This window comes from Lepisosteus oculatus, chromosome 6, assembly GCF_040954835.1.
Source record: "Lepisosteus oculatus isolate fLepOcu1 chromosome 6, fLepOcu1.hap2, whole genome shotgun sequence".
Classification (NCBI taxonomy): Eukaryota; Metazoa; Chordata; class Actinopteri; order Semionotiformes; family Lepisosteidae; genus Lepisosteus; species Lepisosteus oculatus.
In genome coordinates, this window is record NC_090701.1 from 24,737,390 (window position 1) to 24,756,395 (window position 19,006).

At 40.2% G+C, this 19,006-nt stretch overlaps 1 protein-coding gene across 1 annotated transcript in view; it reads right to left on the bottom strand.

Moving 5' to 3' along the window:
- The window catches only part of gfod1 (glucose-fructose oxidoreductase domain containing 1), a 56,286-nt gene extending 39,550 nt beyond the window's left edge, over positions 1–16,736 (bottom strand). The window contains exon 1 of the mRNA XM_006634295.3: positions 15,919–16,736. Coding sequence (XP_006634358.2) covers positions 15,919–16,171 — 253 coding nt within the window. The 5' untranslated portion in view covers positions 16,172–16,736. The remainder of the gene's footprint in view (positions 1–15,918) is intronic.
- Positions 16,737–19,006: the final 2,270 nt, after the last annotated feature.

A 19,006-nucleotide genomic window follows, 5' to 3' on the forward strand; every position in this document is an offset into this window, starting at 1 on the left:
GCCCCGCTCCCGAGTATACTTCTTGCTAATGTTCAGTCACTGGACAATAAACTGGATGAACTGAGAGCAAGGCTTGCTTTTCAATGGGACATCAAGAACTGCAACATGCTGGCGTTCACTGAAACCTGGATTGACCCGTCTGTTCCGGACTCTGCTATCCTCCCAGGAGGATTTTCTATTCACCGTCAGGACAGAACAATGGATTCGGGTAAGAGCAAAGGCCGCAGGGTATGCTTCATGGTAAACAATTCCTGGTGCACAGATGTGGAGATTATTTCAACATCATGCTCTACACATCCTGAACATTTGACAATAAAATGTCGTCCTTTCTATCTCCCGAGGGAGTTCACATCACTAGTTCTCACAGTGGTATATATTCTGCCGCAGGCAAATTTCACAAAGGCACTGGATGAACTACACTCTCACCTTAACAGACATGAGAAAAGACATCCTGAGGGGGCATTCATCACAGCGGGTGATTTCAACGGTGCGAACTTGAAGAAAACAATGCCTAATCTATATCAACACATCAACTGCCCGACGTGCGGAACAAACATGTTGGACAATGTTTACATTCCCTTCTGGGATGGTTACAAAACTGTCCCCCGACCTCCTTTCGGCAAATCCGATCACGCCTCCATCCTGCTACTTCCCATTTACAAGCAGAAGCTTAAACAGGAGAGGCCAGCGTTAAGAACCATTCAATGTCGGTCGGATGAATCAGATGTTATACTAAATCACTGTTTTGCTACCACTGGCTGGCAGATCTTCCGCGAAGCTGCCGGAAATAATTTCAATCTGTATACGGACTATGTTAGTGGTTACATCAGTAAATGCACTGAAGACGTGGTTCCAAGGATTACTGTTCGCACATATCCAAATCAGAAACCGTGGGTAAAATGGTGAGATACGCACCAAACTTAAAGCTAGACCAGCTGCTTTCAACTCTGGCGATATGGATAAATACAAAAAATCCAGATACAACCTCAGGAAAGCTATCAAAATAAATTAAATTATCACGTCTGCAACACACGGACCATGTGGAGTGGTATACGCACCATTACAGACTACAAAACGCAACCCAGCTGTATCACACAACAGTCTGCCTCTCTTCCTGATGAGCTAAATTCATTCTATGCTCGGTTTGAGGTCAGTAACGCAGATCCAGTCAAGAAGATTCCAGAAATCCAAGACAGAAACCCACTGATCATATCCAGAGCGGATGTGTATAAAGTTTTTAAAAAGACCAATCCACGCAAGGCTCCTGGCCGTGATGCTATCCCTGGCTGTGTTCTGAAGGCATGTGTAGACCAGCTGGCAGATGTCTTCTCGGACATATTCAATCTTTCTCTAATTCAGTCTATAGTCCCTTCCTGCTTTAAGAAAACCACCATTGTCCCTGTTCCTAAGAAACCCAGAGTCAGCTGCCTGAATGACTACCGCCCTGTTGCACTCACATCAGTTATCATGAAGTGCTTTGAGCGGTTGGTCAAAGTATACATCACCTCCTCACTACCTGACACCCTAGACCCACTGCAATTTGCGTATCGCCAGAACAGGTCAACAGAAGATGCTATTGCCACTGCCCTCTCACACCTGGATAAGAAAGGAACATATGTGAGAATGCTGTTTGTTGATTACAGCTCAGCATTCAATACCATAGTACCCTCAAAGCTTGTCCTCAAGCTCCAGGACCTGGGCCTGAACACCTCCCTTTGTAATTGGATCCTGGACTTCTTGACGGAACATCCGCAGGTGGTGAGGATGGGCACCAACATATCCTCTACCCTGACTCTAAACACTGGAGCCCCCCAAGGCTGTGTGCTTAGCCCTGTCCTCTACTCCTTATTTACCCATGACTGTGTCACCAGGCATATCTCAAACTCCATCATCAAGTTTGCGGACGATACAACAGTCATTGGCCTGATAACAGATGGTGAAGAGTCTGCGTACAGGGAGGAGGTTGAAACCCTGGCAGCATGGTGCCAGGAGAACAACCTCTCTCTGAACATCAGTAAGACTAAGGAGATGATTGTGGTCTATAGAAAACACCAGGGAGGAGATCACACACCTATCTACGTCAATAGGAGTGGAGTGGAGAGGGTCGGCAGTTTTAAGTTCCTGGGAGTTAACATCTCAGAGGACTTAACCTGGACCCACCACACCAACACCGTGGTCAAAACAGCACAGCAGCACCTATTCTTTCTCCGTAGGCAAAAGGAGTTTGGCATGCCATCACATATCCACGCCAACTTCTACAGGTGCAGTATTGAGAGCATCCTGACTGGTTGCATCACTGCCTGGTATGGAAACTGCTCCGCCCAGGATTGCAAAGTACTGCAGAGGGTGGTGAAGTCAGTGCAGCTCATTACCGGCTGTGAGCTACCAAACATCCAGGATATCTACTCAGCTAGATGTCTTAAGAAGGCCAGGTCAATTCTCAAGGACCCCAGTCATCCCATGTTTTCCCTCCTACCGTCTGGTAAACGGTACCAAACCATTCGGTCCAAGTCCAGCAGACTACGGAACAGCTTCTACCTCCAGGCAATAAGACTGCTAAATAGCCAACCTGCAAATCACCTGTAATGGCTACATGGACATACAGTTTTCATTGTATTCAGCATACCACTACTTGTAAATATTGCATACACCATGGACACATAGCAGCTCTATTCATATTGAGTTTTATTCAATTTCTATTACATCTATTATTATGTAACCTTATTTTGTGATTTTTGTGATTTTTGTGAGCTCACAGAAAAGACATTTCATTGCCAGCAACTACTGTTGCATGCTATATTGTTGTGCATTGGATAAATAAACTTTGATTTAATTTGATGTACTGCTGTTGTACTCTTGAACAAGGGTGAAGAGTTAAAAGCTGGAATGAACAAAGTCATTAATTCCTGGAAAATAAAGGATCCCACAGAACCTACAGTATATGCGACACCTATTCTGGCTTGAATTGGCATTTAAATGCTAATGGCATTTAAATTAATCTTTTAAATAATTCTTTCTTCTCAAATTATATTACTGTCACCGGCTCACCAAATTTTTACTGAATTTCAACAGTTCTGAAATTTAGCAGGTTTTTTAAAAGCTATAGAGTATCTGCAGAAAAGGAAGAGAAATAAGGAGGAAACAAATGTAGGTCAGATTGTTGAAGCCCAGAATAGAATTTACAATGGGGTTAACACCCCCAACTTTTCTGAAACACTGCCATTGGGTCTTTTGTATACTGTACAAGCAGTCCGCATCTCAATATAACATCTCATCCAAAGGACAACACCACATACAGGTTTTAGTGGCACTTTACAGTTCCATTAATAAATGTTCACAAGGACAATCTTTACCACATTTGAACAAAACATTAATTTACTGCTTCTTTAAAACCTCTAATGGACTCTAATATAGATCATGATTAAGGCACACATCTGTGAACATAGGTACTTCAGTTGTCTTTTGCCCCCTGGCCATCTCTGAGACAGGGTATAACACTTACATTCTTAACTTGGCACTGAAAGGTGTTTGCTGAAAGCTGATGATTATGGTAAATGAGCCAGTCCATCATAACGGCATCCATCAGGAACTTGTTAGCAAAACAGGCAAGAACTGGCATGTTCTTAATATTGTTTTTCAACCCAAAAGACCGCCCAGACAAGGAGTTGGGAAATGAGAAAGTGAATTAAGTGAAAAGGAAAGGTATTTGGATTTCCTTAACTCTCTTTAAAAAGTCAACCATAAAAAGAAGCTGACAAAAAACCTTTTTGGCACAATAAGGACAGTAAAAAATCCTGCATTCTGAGAATGTCCTTAACAAACAGTGCGCATGACATGGGCAGTTCATGACTCTATGCAGTGCATAAGAAGAACAGCTGCAGTATTACAGAACCTGGGGTTGGTGCTGCAGAATGATCTTGTAATATTGTAGTAGGGTATTCTCCTTCAATCCTGGAGGAATCCATTGAGCAGCACCTTAATAGCTGGAAAATATGTGAATAGTTCCAATTAAGCCAAAATTTTCTTTAATTAGACCATTAAGGGGTTAAGCTGGAATGGTATCAGGAGAACGGTGGCATTTCAGGAAGGAGTTAGAGACATAGACATAGAGACATAGAGACCATTTCTCTATTAGATGGTTGTGGCGAAAGGTTAAAAAAGTGTTTTACAGATAGCAAGCCAACAAAAGATTGTAGAAAATTATTCACCAAAAAAAAGATAAAGAATTCTTGAAAGAATATCAAACAAAGGACCAATCAATGTTAAGCCAAGAGGCTACAGATCAAAAGTCTTAGCAATGGAATGAACATCCAGGCATATAGTACAAGTAAAAGTTAAGAGGAGGAACAATAAGAACAGTAGGAACTTGTTTTACATTGAATGTACCTGTTTAAGATTGTGCAATGTTTACAGTACCTACTGAGCAATCAAATAAATAAGATGGCTAGAATCTTCTCCTTTCATTTGTTGTTTTTAATGCAAATATGCAACACTCTATCCTTACATTAGAAAATCTAAACCCTTCAAACAAAAAGTAATTTAATTCCAGTAAAAGAGCAGTTATACCTGAAATTTAGCCAAATCTTATTTACATTGTGGTTCCTGGCTCTTAATACATTTAAAGAAAGCCTGTCTGACTTTTAAGAGAGAATGAATCTTAACTCCAGCCAAGGGCAGCAATTATAATTACTATTTTTAGAACTCCAACAGCCTGTTTAATATAAACGCTGTAAGAAAAGGAGGCTACTGATACAGCACATTTCTTTTGTGATTTTAATTGTGGAAGAAGGAATACACAGAGGCTAAATGAAAATTGATCAGCTAGGAATTTCAGTGTAATTTGACTCAATCCCATTAAATCCTTAATTCAGTATTAGGTTTAGGATTTAACCATGCAGAAAATTATGAAGTTAATCTTTAGGTAAAGTGCACTCATTTTACTAATTTAATCTATCTGAGCTACTATCACAAACAGGGAATATCAGAAATCTACTTAACACAATAAAACTGAACTGAGTTAAAGGGAAGTAAAATACAGTAAAATATAGCATGATTATGTTACTTTAACTCTATAACCTTAAAAGTCTGTTTTTTGTTCTTGTTTTCCTTTCTTGACACCAGATCAAAAAAAGAAAATACATATGAAAAAAAAGAAAGAAAGAAAGCCGATGGGGGAGGGAAAAGAGAAAGAAATGAAAAGAAACTTCGAAGAGCCAAAGACGACACAGTTACGACACTAATAAACACATTACACAATATTCTTATACCTGCACATACTGTACTGTCCCACTTACAGTTCATTAGTGTGTCTCACACACTCATGTTTGATAGGAGCTGGGGAAGCATGAACATCCATGCTCAGTCTGAACTTCAAATTTAGAATAATATGGTGTTGTCTTACAAACATCACTAATACACCATCATCCAGGTGGATGCTGCACATAGATGGTGGTGGAGGGGAGTCCCCATTACCTGTAAAGCGCTTTGAGTGGAGTGTCCAGAAAAGCGCTATATAAGTGTAAGCAATTATTATTATTAATTATTATGTTTCTGAACACATTTGGTTTCAATACATTCCTGTACATACAAATGCATATCTGTACATCAGTTAACCCCTAATTAAAGACGTCCACAAAAACAAAGTATATACAGTAATAATAAAGTAAAAATACCAGAGGAGAAATGAAACTATGAAGTATGAATGAAGTATATGGTTAACAACAACCAGCCATCTTTTTACCAAGAATGCAAGCGAGTGTAAAGCACTGTATTCTCAGATCTGATCTCAGAACTGTGTTAACAATCACTAATCTATAAAATAGTACTTGGATTTCTATACTGTCCTTCCTTTGTCTTAGTTCATTCTTCCACAGACTTCCTTTGTCTTCTTCGTTCGTTAAGCTTCTGGACCATATACAGTAATACCACATTAATCAGGATATTTAGTACACTGAATAGGAAATACTTTCCTTTCTTAGTTTTAAGAACAAGTTCCAGTCTTTCACGCATACTGTATCTCTTTGAAAATTAAAAGTAGATTGTAGTTTCTTTTGTTTGAAATTATCTTGAAAAACAGCAAGTGAAAAATATGTTTCCTGCCCAGGCTCTGCATGTATAAGATTGTCACTGTACTAATACAAGACCATAATGCAGACAGTAGTAATTACAGTGGGGAAGACCTTTTACTGTCCCGTTCCGGCGCCGACCTAAAAAATCTCCTCTTACTACCGCACTTGGAGCGCACTCCACTTCCCCCTGAATCCCTGAGACTGGCTAGATCAGCGCTACTCAATACCCACTCCATAAACAACAAGGCTCTTCTTGTATGTGACATTATCAAAGAAAAAAAACTGGACCTTCTGTGCTTAACCGAAACCTGGCACAAACAAAACGATGGACTGCTGTTTAACACATTAGTCCCTCCTGGGTATGGTTTGTTTGACCTTCCACACCTTTTAGGGGCGGGGGGGCATCATTGTTATTTACAACCTTTTTTACAATCTACTATACCTCCTCCTAGTAAGTCCCACTACTATACCTCCTCCCTCTTCTTTTGAGTTCCTTGTTTTAAATGTTTCTATCCCCCATTCTACTATTATTGCCACAGTTTATAGACCACCCAAACCAGTGAAGCCTTCTTAGGTGAGTTTGCTAACTTACTCTCATTATTATGCCTTAGGTTTAAAAGGATCCTTATTCTAGGAGACTTTAATATACACATCGATTCAAGGTCTTCCAGTCTGGCTAAAGACTCTATTGGGATGTTTTGATCTTACTCAGTTTGTTTGTACCCCTACACATAACAAAGGACACACCCTAGATTTAATTATTGCAAATGACTCTTTTGTCTCCCACTGGTCTCCCCTTGATCTAGGCCTCTCTGACCACTTAGCTATTCTTTTCAATCTGGAATTACCTGTTTCTAACACTTCCCCCTCACACTCTGTAAATTTCCACAACTGGCGATCAATTGATCACCCAAGGTATGCAAATTCTGTTCTGTCCTCCTTATCTTGTTTCTCTTCCTCTATCCCTCTAGAGCAGTAGTTCTCAAACTTTTTGGACCAAGTACCCTCCCTGATCAAACCAAAGTATCCAAGTACCACCTACAAGTCATCTTCTCATAGGAACCCCAGAAAATCTCAATGACCAACATGAGCGCATGTACACACTCACACACACATATAATAAATATTATAATAAACTTTATTTGATATAGCGCCTTTAAATGTGGCTTTTCAAAGTGCTTTACAGAATGACAAAAGGAACAACAACAACAACAAAAAAAAATAAACAATAAAAAGCACAATTTCAGTCAGAGGGGTGAGCCTGTTTAGTCAAGCAAAGCATATGTGAATTCATTGGTCGAGCCTTGATACAATTCACAACAGAGTCGAACAGATTTTAAATCATCTGGCATTTTCTTGACGGCCGAGGCCTCGTGGTGGATGCTGCAGTTCATATCTGGAGCAACCTCTCTAATTCGTACAACTACACCGCTGTTTCGGCTTGTCATCACTCTAGCACTGTCTGTACAAACTCGAGCTCTAGCACCGTCTGTACAAACGATGCATTTTATCCAGTTGATGCCATTCTCTTCAATAAATTCATTCAGAAGCTGAAATATGTGCTCTCCCGTAATTCCTGTTGGTAGCGGCTTACAGAACAGAAAGTCCTCATGGGATATGCCCTCAAACTTGTATCGAACGTAAATGTGCAAATTGGCCAAATCAACGACATTTATAGACTCATCTAATTGCAGTGAAAAACATCTACTCATCTTAACAAGCTCTATCAGTGTATTTTTGACATCATCTGCCATATTAATAATTCTACAAGTGACTGTCTTTCTAAGGGGGCAGCAGGTCAAGCTATTCAGCAGCTTTTTCTCCAGTGTGGGGTTTACCTGCTTTAGCAATCCGCAAGCTTGCATTTCTCCCAGTTTCCATTTCAGCAGTTTGTCTCAGGAGTTAAAAGAAGTTTTTATTTCATGCACATGGGAGCGAAACACAAAGTTGCTCTGTGTATTTCTCTCAAATTAACCTAGAACAGTTCTTAAATATTTTTCTGTTATCTATCATGCTTTCCTGTGCTCACAAGATTGCCAGCGTTCGTAGTACGCATTTCTATGCTTTCCTGTGCTTACAACATTGGCATTGTTCCAAAGTCACGCATTCTCCTTCCTCCCTATTTGCTGGAGATAACTTTTATGCGTTCATAGCACGCATTCCTATAGAATGATATAGAATTACATTGTAGCTCTTGTGTCCACTCAAGTATTAGCACGCGCTGTATCATAGTACGTAGGCTGCGTATTCGACACAAACTAATTTTAAGAAAATAGAAAATATGAAAACCCGTCCCACTTTTTCAGTGCACACAACAAAGTTCCGGGGTCATATGGCGTACCAGTTGTGGTACGCATACCACAGTTTGAGAACCACTGCTCTAGAGGACAAAATACAGTAACTTGACAGTGCTCTTTTATCTACCCTTGACAGCTTGCTCCTTTAAAAACTTGAACCATCTCCTTCTCTCGCCCTGCCCCCTCGAACAACAACCATCTGCGAAATATGAAGGCAGCCTCTCGCACTTGAGCGTAGGTGGCGTCTTTCTGGCCTAAATGTACATTATCAGGCTTGGAGAGATTACTTGTCTGAATATAAGGTTACTATAGAGTCTGCTAGATCCACCTACTTCTCTCAAATCATTGAAAATCACCAAAACAACCCCAGACATCTTTTATCCACCATCAACAAACTACTCAGCCAAACTGCCCCACCACATAGTCTGCCTCATCACAACTTTGCAACATATTCTTAGATTTCTTTAGTTCTAAGATCGACAATATCCAACATCACATTCTCTCCACTATGCATATCATTTCCATACCTCCTCCCTCCTCATCCAACTTTTCTGGTTCCCTTCTCTCCAGCTTCTCAACATCCCTCAATAAACTAGTTACACATATGAAACCACCACATCTATTTTAGATCCCATTCCCACCACTTTCAGTCCTGTTTCTCTTCTTTCTGTCCCATTGTCCTCAATATTATACATGAATCCTTGAGCACCGGCATTGTACCAACGGTCCTCAAAACTGCTGCCATTACCCCCGTGCCAAAAAAGCCTAACATAGCTCTCGACAACCTTAACAATTTTCGCCCCATCGCCAACTTACCTTTTCTTTTCTAGAATGTGCTGTCACACTTCAGTTACATAACCACCTCATGACACCTTTTTGAACCCCTCCAATCTGGCTTCCGTCAACTTCACAGCACAGAAACCGCCCTGATCAGTCACTAACGATCTTCTAATAGCTTCTGATTCTGGTTCTCTTTCCATACTCATCCTTCTTGATATCAGTGCTGCTTTTGACACTGTTGACCATAACATCTTACTTTCTCATCTTGAGACTGTGTTTGGAGTTTCTGACACTGCTCTCAAATTGCTCAAATCTTACCTCACTGATCCCTGTTATTTCATTTTTCTTAATTGGTATAGGTCTGAAATTGGACTTGTTATGTCTGCTGTTCCTCAGGGCTCAATACTGGGCCCCTTGCTCTTCAGCATTTACATGTTTCCACTTGGTCAGCTTTTAAGATCACATGGCCTCAACTATCATTTCTATGCTGATGATATTCAAATATACATCCGTACTAAACCTGACACTGATGTGGCTGTCTCTGTTCTATCTATTGTAATTGCATCTCTCACATAAAAACTTGGATGACTCAAAATTTCCTTCATTTTAACTGTGACAAGACTGAAGTCATGCTTATTGGCACCCCCCATCGACTTTGTAAAGCCAGTCCTGTAACCCTATCTGTAGATGGCTCTGTACTTGAGCTTCAATCTAAATTGAAAAACCTTGGGGTTATATTTGATTCTGGCTTAACATTTGACCCACATGTGCAGCATATTGTCAAAACATCTTTCTTTCATCTCAGAAACATTGCTAGACTACGCCCTATGTTATCACTAACTGTGGCTGAAAAGCTGATCAACACATTTGTCTTCTCCCCAATTGACTACTGTAATGGTCTACTTGCTGGGGTATCTAATTCCACATTTAACAAATTACAGTATGTGCAAAATTCAGCAGCCAGAATCCTGACCAGGTCTAGTGTAAGTGATCACATTAGTCCTATCCTGGAGTACTTGCACTGGCTTCCTGTCAAACTCTATGTGGACTTTAAAATCCTCGTGCTCACCTACAAGGCTCTGCATGGCTTGGCACCTCAGTACCTGTCTGAACTATTATCGCCCTATTCCCCACCTTGCAACTTTCGCTCTTCTAATTCTGGTCTCCTTACTGTCCCCTAAGCCCATCTACATTGTATGGGTGACAGGGCTTTTACTGTTATGCCCCCAAGCTCTGGAACTCTTTGCCCAAGGATATCAGAGAGTCACCTTCTCTAAACTCCTTCAAATCCAGACTCAAAACCTTCTTCTTTAGAAAAGCCTTTACTTAACTGGTTCACTCTTCACCCCTCTGCTTTTCTTAGTACCACCATCGACGGTCTCCTCTGTATATTGTAATTGTGTTTTATCTTGTGTATTCTTTTTATTTATTGTTGTTGTCATTCAGTAAAGCACTTTGAGAAGCCACCTTTCTGCTTTCTATCCAGCAGATAGAAAAAACAATATTTTGTGTGCGGAACTTTCTTCAGGTGTGAGCTCACACACTAATGAAGATCAGTACGGGTAAAGGTAAGACCCAGCTCTCCAGAAATGAAATTCCATTGCACAATTTCAAGTACCTCTTAAACAAATCATAAAACATTATATTGTTCCAGTAGTCTGTCAGGATGATGTTTTCTTTAATGGGACACAAACCCAGGAAAAAAACAACTTGTATTTACAGTGTTAGATTATGGAAGCTTACACTTATCAAAAACAAAACAGCCATTCAATTGGTACATATTTGTAGCTGGGTGCAGAAGCAAGGGAGTCTCAATTGCTGCAGGTACATTGTTTTTTAACCACACTTACGACCAAGTCAAAGGTGTCAAAAGGTATATTGCTGCAAATTAGCAAAGTACTGCTTAAGTGGCGATTGTTATATTCAGAATAAAAGTGTTACAACCATCTAAAAAACCTAGACCGATATCTAAATCAAGATTAGATCATGTTTGTCCGAAGAACATAAAGAAAACCACTAAGATAGTTTTGCAACTACCCTGTTTAAAGAGGGCATAGTTCTTGGTATTGGCATGAACAAGATCATGAATATAATGAAGATGTTGGTCAAGTAATATTTTCTTAGTGCTCATTTGTTGCACAAGTGAACCATCCTCTGATCAAACAGTTACAGTGATGTCCAGTTATTCCAATGCTAACCAGCTTTAAAACTACACTACATCACTGAGGGTTGTTAAGCAATACTAATGAGTTTTAGCAATGACACGACCAAGCTTATGCAAAAGATTGACTCATTTTTGCCAGGGATTGTCACATATACTCAGGGTTAAGTTACTATTCTTAAATAAGTATCATGTATGAAACTTATTAGTGGGAATACAGATAAACCATGATAGACTAGAGATATACTTTTTACTATAAAAAGTAAAAAGTATATCTGGAGTATTCTTTCTTTCTTTTCCTGAGCAAGACAAAGCTCTTGTAGTTCAATATTGAATTTTAGTGGAAGGTGTAACAATTTCAACACTGTAATGGTGCAATCAACATTGTATCAGCAGTTGGAGACCGAGGGATGTTCTAATCTTGTGGGTACTGTAAACCTCCACAGTGACATGAGACTTTGCACTGTCATGCTGGAGGTTTTGGGGAACATGATATTTGAAAAGGCACGCCGCATGCTCCCAATCTCAGACAAGTGAGGTTAAACATAAGCATCTGAAGTTGTATAGAACAGTATATCACAAATGCCTTTGGCATCTTAAAAACATCTTAAATCACTTCCTTGAAAAAAGCACACACACCATCACTGTTAAAGGGTGGCTGTGTGTGCTTTTTGGCTTATCAGAGGCCCTAATTTAGATTGATATACAGTAGCACGCAATCAATATAGTGCTGCAATCAATATGTGTATAAATAAAACGATGACATAACAAAAGAAGGAAATACAATAAAACTCTAAACAATGCATCAGCATAAATTTAATATTGTGCAGAGAGAGAATCATTCACTAAATACTGTTTTAAAGTATTTTTAATAACTTCTCTGTAATGCAAGAAGGTGATTTTAAAGTACTAACTCATGTGGCATACTTACCATAGTTTAAGGGCACATCAGTTATGCACTGCATTTCCATACTCTCTCACACACACAAACACCTGTTACCATATAATAAGGAAAGTTCTGGCAAGTGATGTGTTTTTTGTTCCCCAATGGACAGAATATTGTTGATAATAATTATAAACTTTATTTTATATAGTGCCTTTAAAGGTGGCTTCTCAAAGGGCTTTACAGAATGACAACAGCAACAATGACAATTAAAAATAAACAATATAAAATACACAAGATAAACATGATAAGAATATGCAGAGGAGACAGTAGATGGTGGTACTAAATACAGTAGGAGCAGAGGGGTAAAGAATGTACTGAGGTGCCAAGCCATGGAGAGCCTTATAGGTGAGCATGAGGATTTTGAAGATGACACAAAACTTGACAGGAAGCAAGTGCAAGGACTCCAGGATAGGAGTAATGTGATCACTTACAGTAGACCTGGTCAGGATTCTGGTTGCTGAATTTTGCACATACTGTAATTTGTTAAATGTGGATTTAGATACCCCAGCAAGTAGACCATTACAGTAGTCAATTGGGGAGAAGACAAATGTGTTGATCAGCTTTTCAGCCACAGTTAGTGATAACATAGGGCATAGTCTAGCAATGTTTCTGAGGTGAAAGAAAGATGTTTTGACAATATGCTGCACATGTGGGTCAAATGTTAAGCCAGAATCAAATATAACCCCAAGGTTTTTCAATTTAGATTGAAGATCAAGTAGAGAACCATCTACAGATAGGGTTACAAGATTGGCTTTACAAAGTCGATGGGGGGTGCCAATAAGCATGACTTCAGTCTTGTCACAGTTAAAATGAAGGAAATTTTGAGTCATCCAAATTTTTATGTGAGAGATGCAATTACAATAGATAGAACAGAGACAGCCACATCAGTGTCAGGTTTAGTACGGATGTATATTTGAATATCATCAGCATAGAAATGATAGTTGAGGCCATGTGATCTTAAACGTTGACCAAGTGGAAATATGTAAATGCTGAAAAGTAGGGGACCCTGAGGAAAACTAGACTTAATGAGACCTATTTCAGACCTAAATCCGCCAAGAGAGACAAAGTGACAGCGATCAGTGGGGTGAGACTTGAACCATTTGAGAGCAGTGTCAGGAACTCCAAACAGAGTCTCAAGACGAGAAAGTAAGATCTCATGGTTAACGGTGTCAAAAGCAGCACTGAGATCAAGAAGAATGAGGATAGAGAGAGAACCAGAATCAGAAGCTCTTAGAAGATCGTTAGTGACTTTGACCAGGGCAGTTTCTGTGCTGTGAAGTTGATAGAAGCCAGGTTGGAGGGGTTCAAAATGTTTTTTTTTACAATGAGGTGGCAATGTATTTGAAATACGACAGTGCATTCTAGAATTTTTGCATGACAGGGTAAGTTTATGTTTACTCTTCTTGTTGTTACTAACTACAAGTAGATTTCTCTTCACTAGTAGCAAAAATTATTTCTGTTCCACGATGGCATTGCAATTCTGCAAATAAAAAGGACAAATTAGCTTTTTATGTCTGCTGACACCAAACTCTTGGACTTGTCAGTCTACTGTACATTCAATGTAAAGCCAAAATCTACGGAGCAGATTGATTTTATTCAATATCACAATCAAACTCCAGGCTTGTTCACAATAACCAAAAGACGCTCTTTTCATACCATCAGCCAGCTCCTCCATAACAATAGTTTTCTTTTCTATATGTCTGAACTGTTTCAGAAACAAGCACAAGCAAGGGGAATTGTGCAATAAAGATACACTGCACACTACAGCAACTACCAGGTACAGAACGCTCATGAATGTACTACAAATAATAGGCAGTTTAAAAGTCACAATTGACCTACAAGCACCCTTTTAATTTATACACATTAATACACTTATCAGTGCAATTGTTTTCTACTGTCCAGACTTTAGACTAATGCGAATGAAAAATGTGAGCAGATAATGCTGTACACCACACACTAAAAACACATAGAAACTTTACCCATGCAGATTTTGCAGTACTAGCTGGTTAAGGTTACTTCTGCAAGTCTTTTGTTCAATACTGAATTTACCTTTATTGTCCCTAAGTGAATTTTGCACATCAAGAGCTCCTAACGTATACCTTATATGACAATAATACAACACAACAACTCTACAATACCATAATACAATATTTAACAACATTGCTGTCAGACCTAAATCCAATATCATAAGATTTCAAACAGACAATTAGCTGGTAATGACGACAACAACAACAACAACAACAACAACAACAATCAATCTTTTAGGTATGAATGAAGTAAATGCTCCCTTAATCTTTATAAAGGGGACCTGGTACCTCCTTCCAGAAGGTAGTAGAGTATATTCTAAAAAGAGTGGATGAGAGGAGAGACATATAAAATTTTAAGTGCAAGATTAATAATAAGTTGTTCAGTTAGACATGTTATTGAGTCAAAGGATGAACCCATTATCTTGCCACTGGTCCGAATACTTTGTTCAACCTGCTTTTGTTCTGCAAGGTCAAGGCACCTCCCCAGCTCTGAATACAACATTTTAGAATACTCTGAACAAAACTCTCACAAAAAGTGTCAGGATTGTGCTTTCTAAATTAAAACTACATTACAACATGGTAGTTTGTACAGCTACCATGTACAGTGATTGATATGGTCATTAGTTTACCTTAACCCAAGCTGGTTTCTTACCTTCTCAAGCAGGATTTTTTTTTAAATAACTTAAACAATTAAAATTTACTTTTCATTAGGACTCCTATTTATTTGGCTTGTAGAAGGAAAGTGAAGTCGTCCCAACGACATTTTCATGGGGAAACACGTGGCGAATAGTAAAGACCAATGTTTTCCAGAGCAATTCCCTGTTGCAGACATTTGCTATCCCCCCCAGCACAACGGAACTTTCAAGCACAGAGAAAAATATGATGCAAAGACGATTTCTCTTTCATGTGCAAAATACTTCAAATATTGCAGTGTGCATTTCATGTTTAGGAAACAGTTAACAAACACAGCCAGTAGGTTAAGAAGTCTTCCTCTTTAAATATACAGTACACTTCATAGCAGTTTTAATACCATCTATCGTATATTTTACCACCTTTCCAGGTCACAAAGAAAAAAAAGCAAATGTCATCGTTGCCTCTTTATAAAAAGATTAGCAATGTAGTTTTATTTAATTCACTACGTTAAATTCCAAGTGGGGTTTCGTTTCACTACACAGCCAACTTTGAACTGTACTGTCTTTGTATAAGAACCAATAATGTCAGAAGACACAGCAGCACATGGAGTCTCGCGGCTTTCCCTTGTGACACTGCTGCTGGTTCCTACAGTGCAAGTATCAGGACTAACCCGTTCCTCTCCCCTTCAACCTTAATTCCGGTCGTATGCAAACAACGAATGCTTGATTTGTATTGAAATTCTCGACTTCTAGTGTCCATATAAATATAACTGCCTATACTGTATATACAGAAATGAACGACATTCTAAATTGCAGTACATTTTTTAAGGTTTATCTTCAAGAAATAGTGTCATTCTTCTAAAAAATATCAACTTCATTCAAGTAAAGTGCGTAACTATATAAGCAGAGACAAGTAGATTTCGCAACTCTCAATATTGCATATTATTAATCAGAGTAGCCTACAAATGCGAGAATTCATTATAAAATAATTTATTTTCTTAACTTACCCAACGTTTTGACAGCGATCTGTCTAGTTAGAGGAGGAGGTAGATTAATGCACACCAAATCCACGTCCTGATGCAGCAAGACATCGTCTATCCTGTTAGTATAAAACGGCACATTCATTTCCTTGGCTAGCTCCTCGGCTTCTTCCTGCGTGCGTCCCCAAAGAGCTTTGACTGCGAAGCCTTCGTTTTTGAGGAGGGGGATGATCACCCGGGCAGTCAGGCTGGTCCCAAACACCCCGACCCCAGGAAGCATGACTCGAACAGCCGTGTTCACTGATCGCTACCGGGCTCCTTCTTTACCATCACAGACTCACAGCATTGCAGCGCCGCAGGAGCGGGGGACGGAAACAAAATATACACTGTCAGGTCAGCCATCCACCTGCAGCAGCTTGACCCGAGACCAAGCATTTTCCCATTAGATCGGATCTAAAGCATTTGTTTGTGTTTGTAGGGCGAATTCACAAGCATCTCCCTCGATCTTTACTTTTTAAGAAACACCCACCTTCTTAAATCGGGTTGAGGTTTTAACATGTTTAATCGTCCTTGTCTGACTGCTAATGTGAAATCATCACTTTGATGAAGGACGTGTCACCTTTTGTTTTTCCTGCAACGCCCTCTTTGGAAAGACAACAATAAAATCCGGTTCGTTTCTTTTCACCCCAGGCAACCTGCGTTTGCCCTGCAAAAAATGTTATAAGCCTTCTCTTTCATCGGCCTGTAAACCAGCCGGTAGTAACGTGTGCGGATAGTCCTTGATGCAAGTTATTGATGTTGCAGACAGCTCAGTCCTGCACTACGCTGGATACGTCAGGTCTGCCTGTGTGTGAGGCGGTGTGCCCTCCTCTTTTTAACCCTAGAGCTGCAGGACCAAATTTAACTTTTCTTTGTATGTACGTGATGATTTGTAATGATTCACATCAGGAAAAAGTCGGAAGATTTTAACAACAAATAACATTGTTCTACTTTCTTAACATTATTTTAACCAAACTAATCATCTGTACTTTTTAAAATACTTAAAATGTCCATAATATCTATATGCTAAATAAAAATCAGGCTTAATGTTACAAATGGAAGCATTATAAGGTAAAATTCTTGTATGTTCAATTTGCAAAGTGTTTATAAACATAGTAATTATAATTGCTGTCACAACTGCCTTGGAAATCCTGGTACAAATTTAAATGTGCCTACTGGTGGGTCACCAACACCATCTACCAACAAGTCCCCACTCCAAGGCCTAGCCCCGATTAGTGTCTGTGACCGGATTAGATCAGAATACAAGCTGATAGTGCAGCTGTTATGTAGTGAGATATATACTTCATTTCTAAAACCATATTGAATATAATATTAATATTCAATGTGCAGCTATCAGACTTTACAGCTAATCAGAAAAACTCAGTTAGAAAAAATACCATTGCAGAACTATTGACCTGCCAACAGCTGGTTTCACAAAGGCTGTCCTGCAAACAGACCCACGTCTGCTTTTTCCTCACACTGGGTTCAATGGGAGCTATGGGAGTTTAGAGTGATCAAATGAATACCTTCTAGTCTGACTTTTCATGAAGCACAGTTTCCGTTCTAAGCTGGACTAATATATCGTAACGCATACGGCCTCCATTGCTTGCAAGAGCTGGCTTACCAGAGCGGTGACGTCACCGCCCTTCCCTGTGAATAGCAGGGACCGCAGCAGCTGGGCTGACGGGAGAATTCCCTTTGGCTCAAGAGGCTGGGTCCCAGTTGACTGACGCCGGAGGCCCGGGTTTGAGTCCCTGACGGTGGGGGACTGACATGATGCGGCAGTGGCAAGGGCGCCCACATGAACCCCGTATTGTTGCAATATCATATATGGAATGTCCATTCCTGGTTTAAAGGAGGACCACAAATTAGCCTGAACTAATGCTGTAGCTGTTGACATTTTCATGTTACATACTATTGATTTTGATGATTATAACTACAGTATAAGCCTGCCAATCAGTATTTATATGAACTAACTTATTTGAATATTTGAGTAAATTCAGAAGAATGGTGTATTTTGTGAACTGATGAATAGTGAAGATGGTGCACAAGCTATATGCTAAGGTCCCTAGCTCAGTGCAGGCCAGGAACAGTTCCTGAGGTTCACTTTACAGTTTAATGAAGCCTACTAAGTGGACACTAAGCTGCTCAGTTTGCAATGATCAATACAATTGTGTTCACTGAGCGACAGGAATGGCATGCCTCCAAAGTGCAAAAGATGTTTTTTTGGATCAAAATGTAGGTTAATGTGTATCAATACATTTTTCAGAAAAAAATATACTTTCTTGATATTTGTATATGGCAGAGAAAACGTTTTATAGATTATTGTCAATTATAGTACTAAGTGACTTTCGACTGGTGGAACCCACCCCACCAGTGGCTAAGTGCAACAGCACTTAAACAGCTTATCTTCTTAAATTACAGATCATCTGGATCCCTTGCAATTTGCTCATAAAGAGCACAGGAATACTGAAGATGCAGCTTTGACTTTAGTAGCTAGTCATCTGCAACAGGAAAATTAATATGCGTGGATTTTATACAGTATCGTAACGCAACGGGGGCTCAGGCAGGCGCCCCTGCCTTATCTGGTCGGCCCCATCCCGACTGAGGCTCGAACCCGGGACTTCCGCGTCTCTCTGCAGTGACCTAGCCCCGTGAGCTAAAGAGAGATCTCTCTACAGCCCAGTAGCTGTGGTCCTGCTATCACAGGGAAGGGCGGTGACGTCACCCGCTCTGGTACGCCGGCTCTTACACACAGTGCTTGTCGGCCATAAGCGTTACACTCTCCCCCTCTTAAATCGCCGTCCCCGGCGAAGGGCTATCCCACCCCGCTCTGACACCAATGTAACGCAACGGGGGCTCAGGCGGGCGCCCTTGCCGCATCTGGTCGGCCCCATCCCGACTGGAGGCTCGAACCCGGGACTCCCGCGTCTCTCTGCAGCGACCTAGCCCCGTGAGCTAAAGAGAGATCTCTCCACAGCCCAGTAGCTGTGGTCCTGCTATCACAGGGAAGGGCGGTGACGTCACCTGCTCTGGTACGCCGGCTCTTACACAGTGCCTGTTGGCCGTAAGCGTT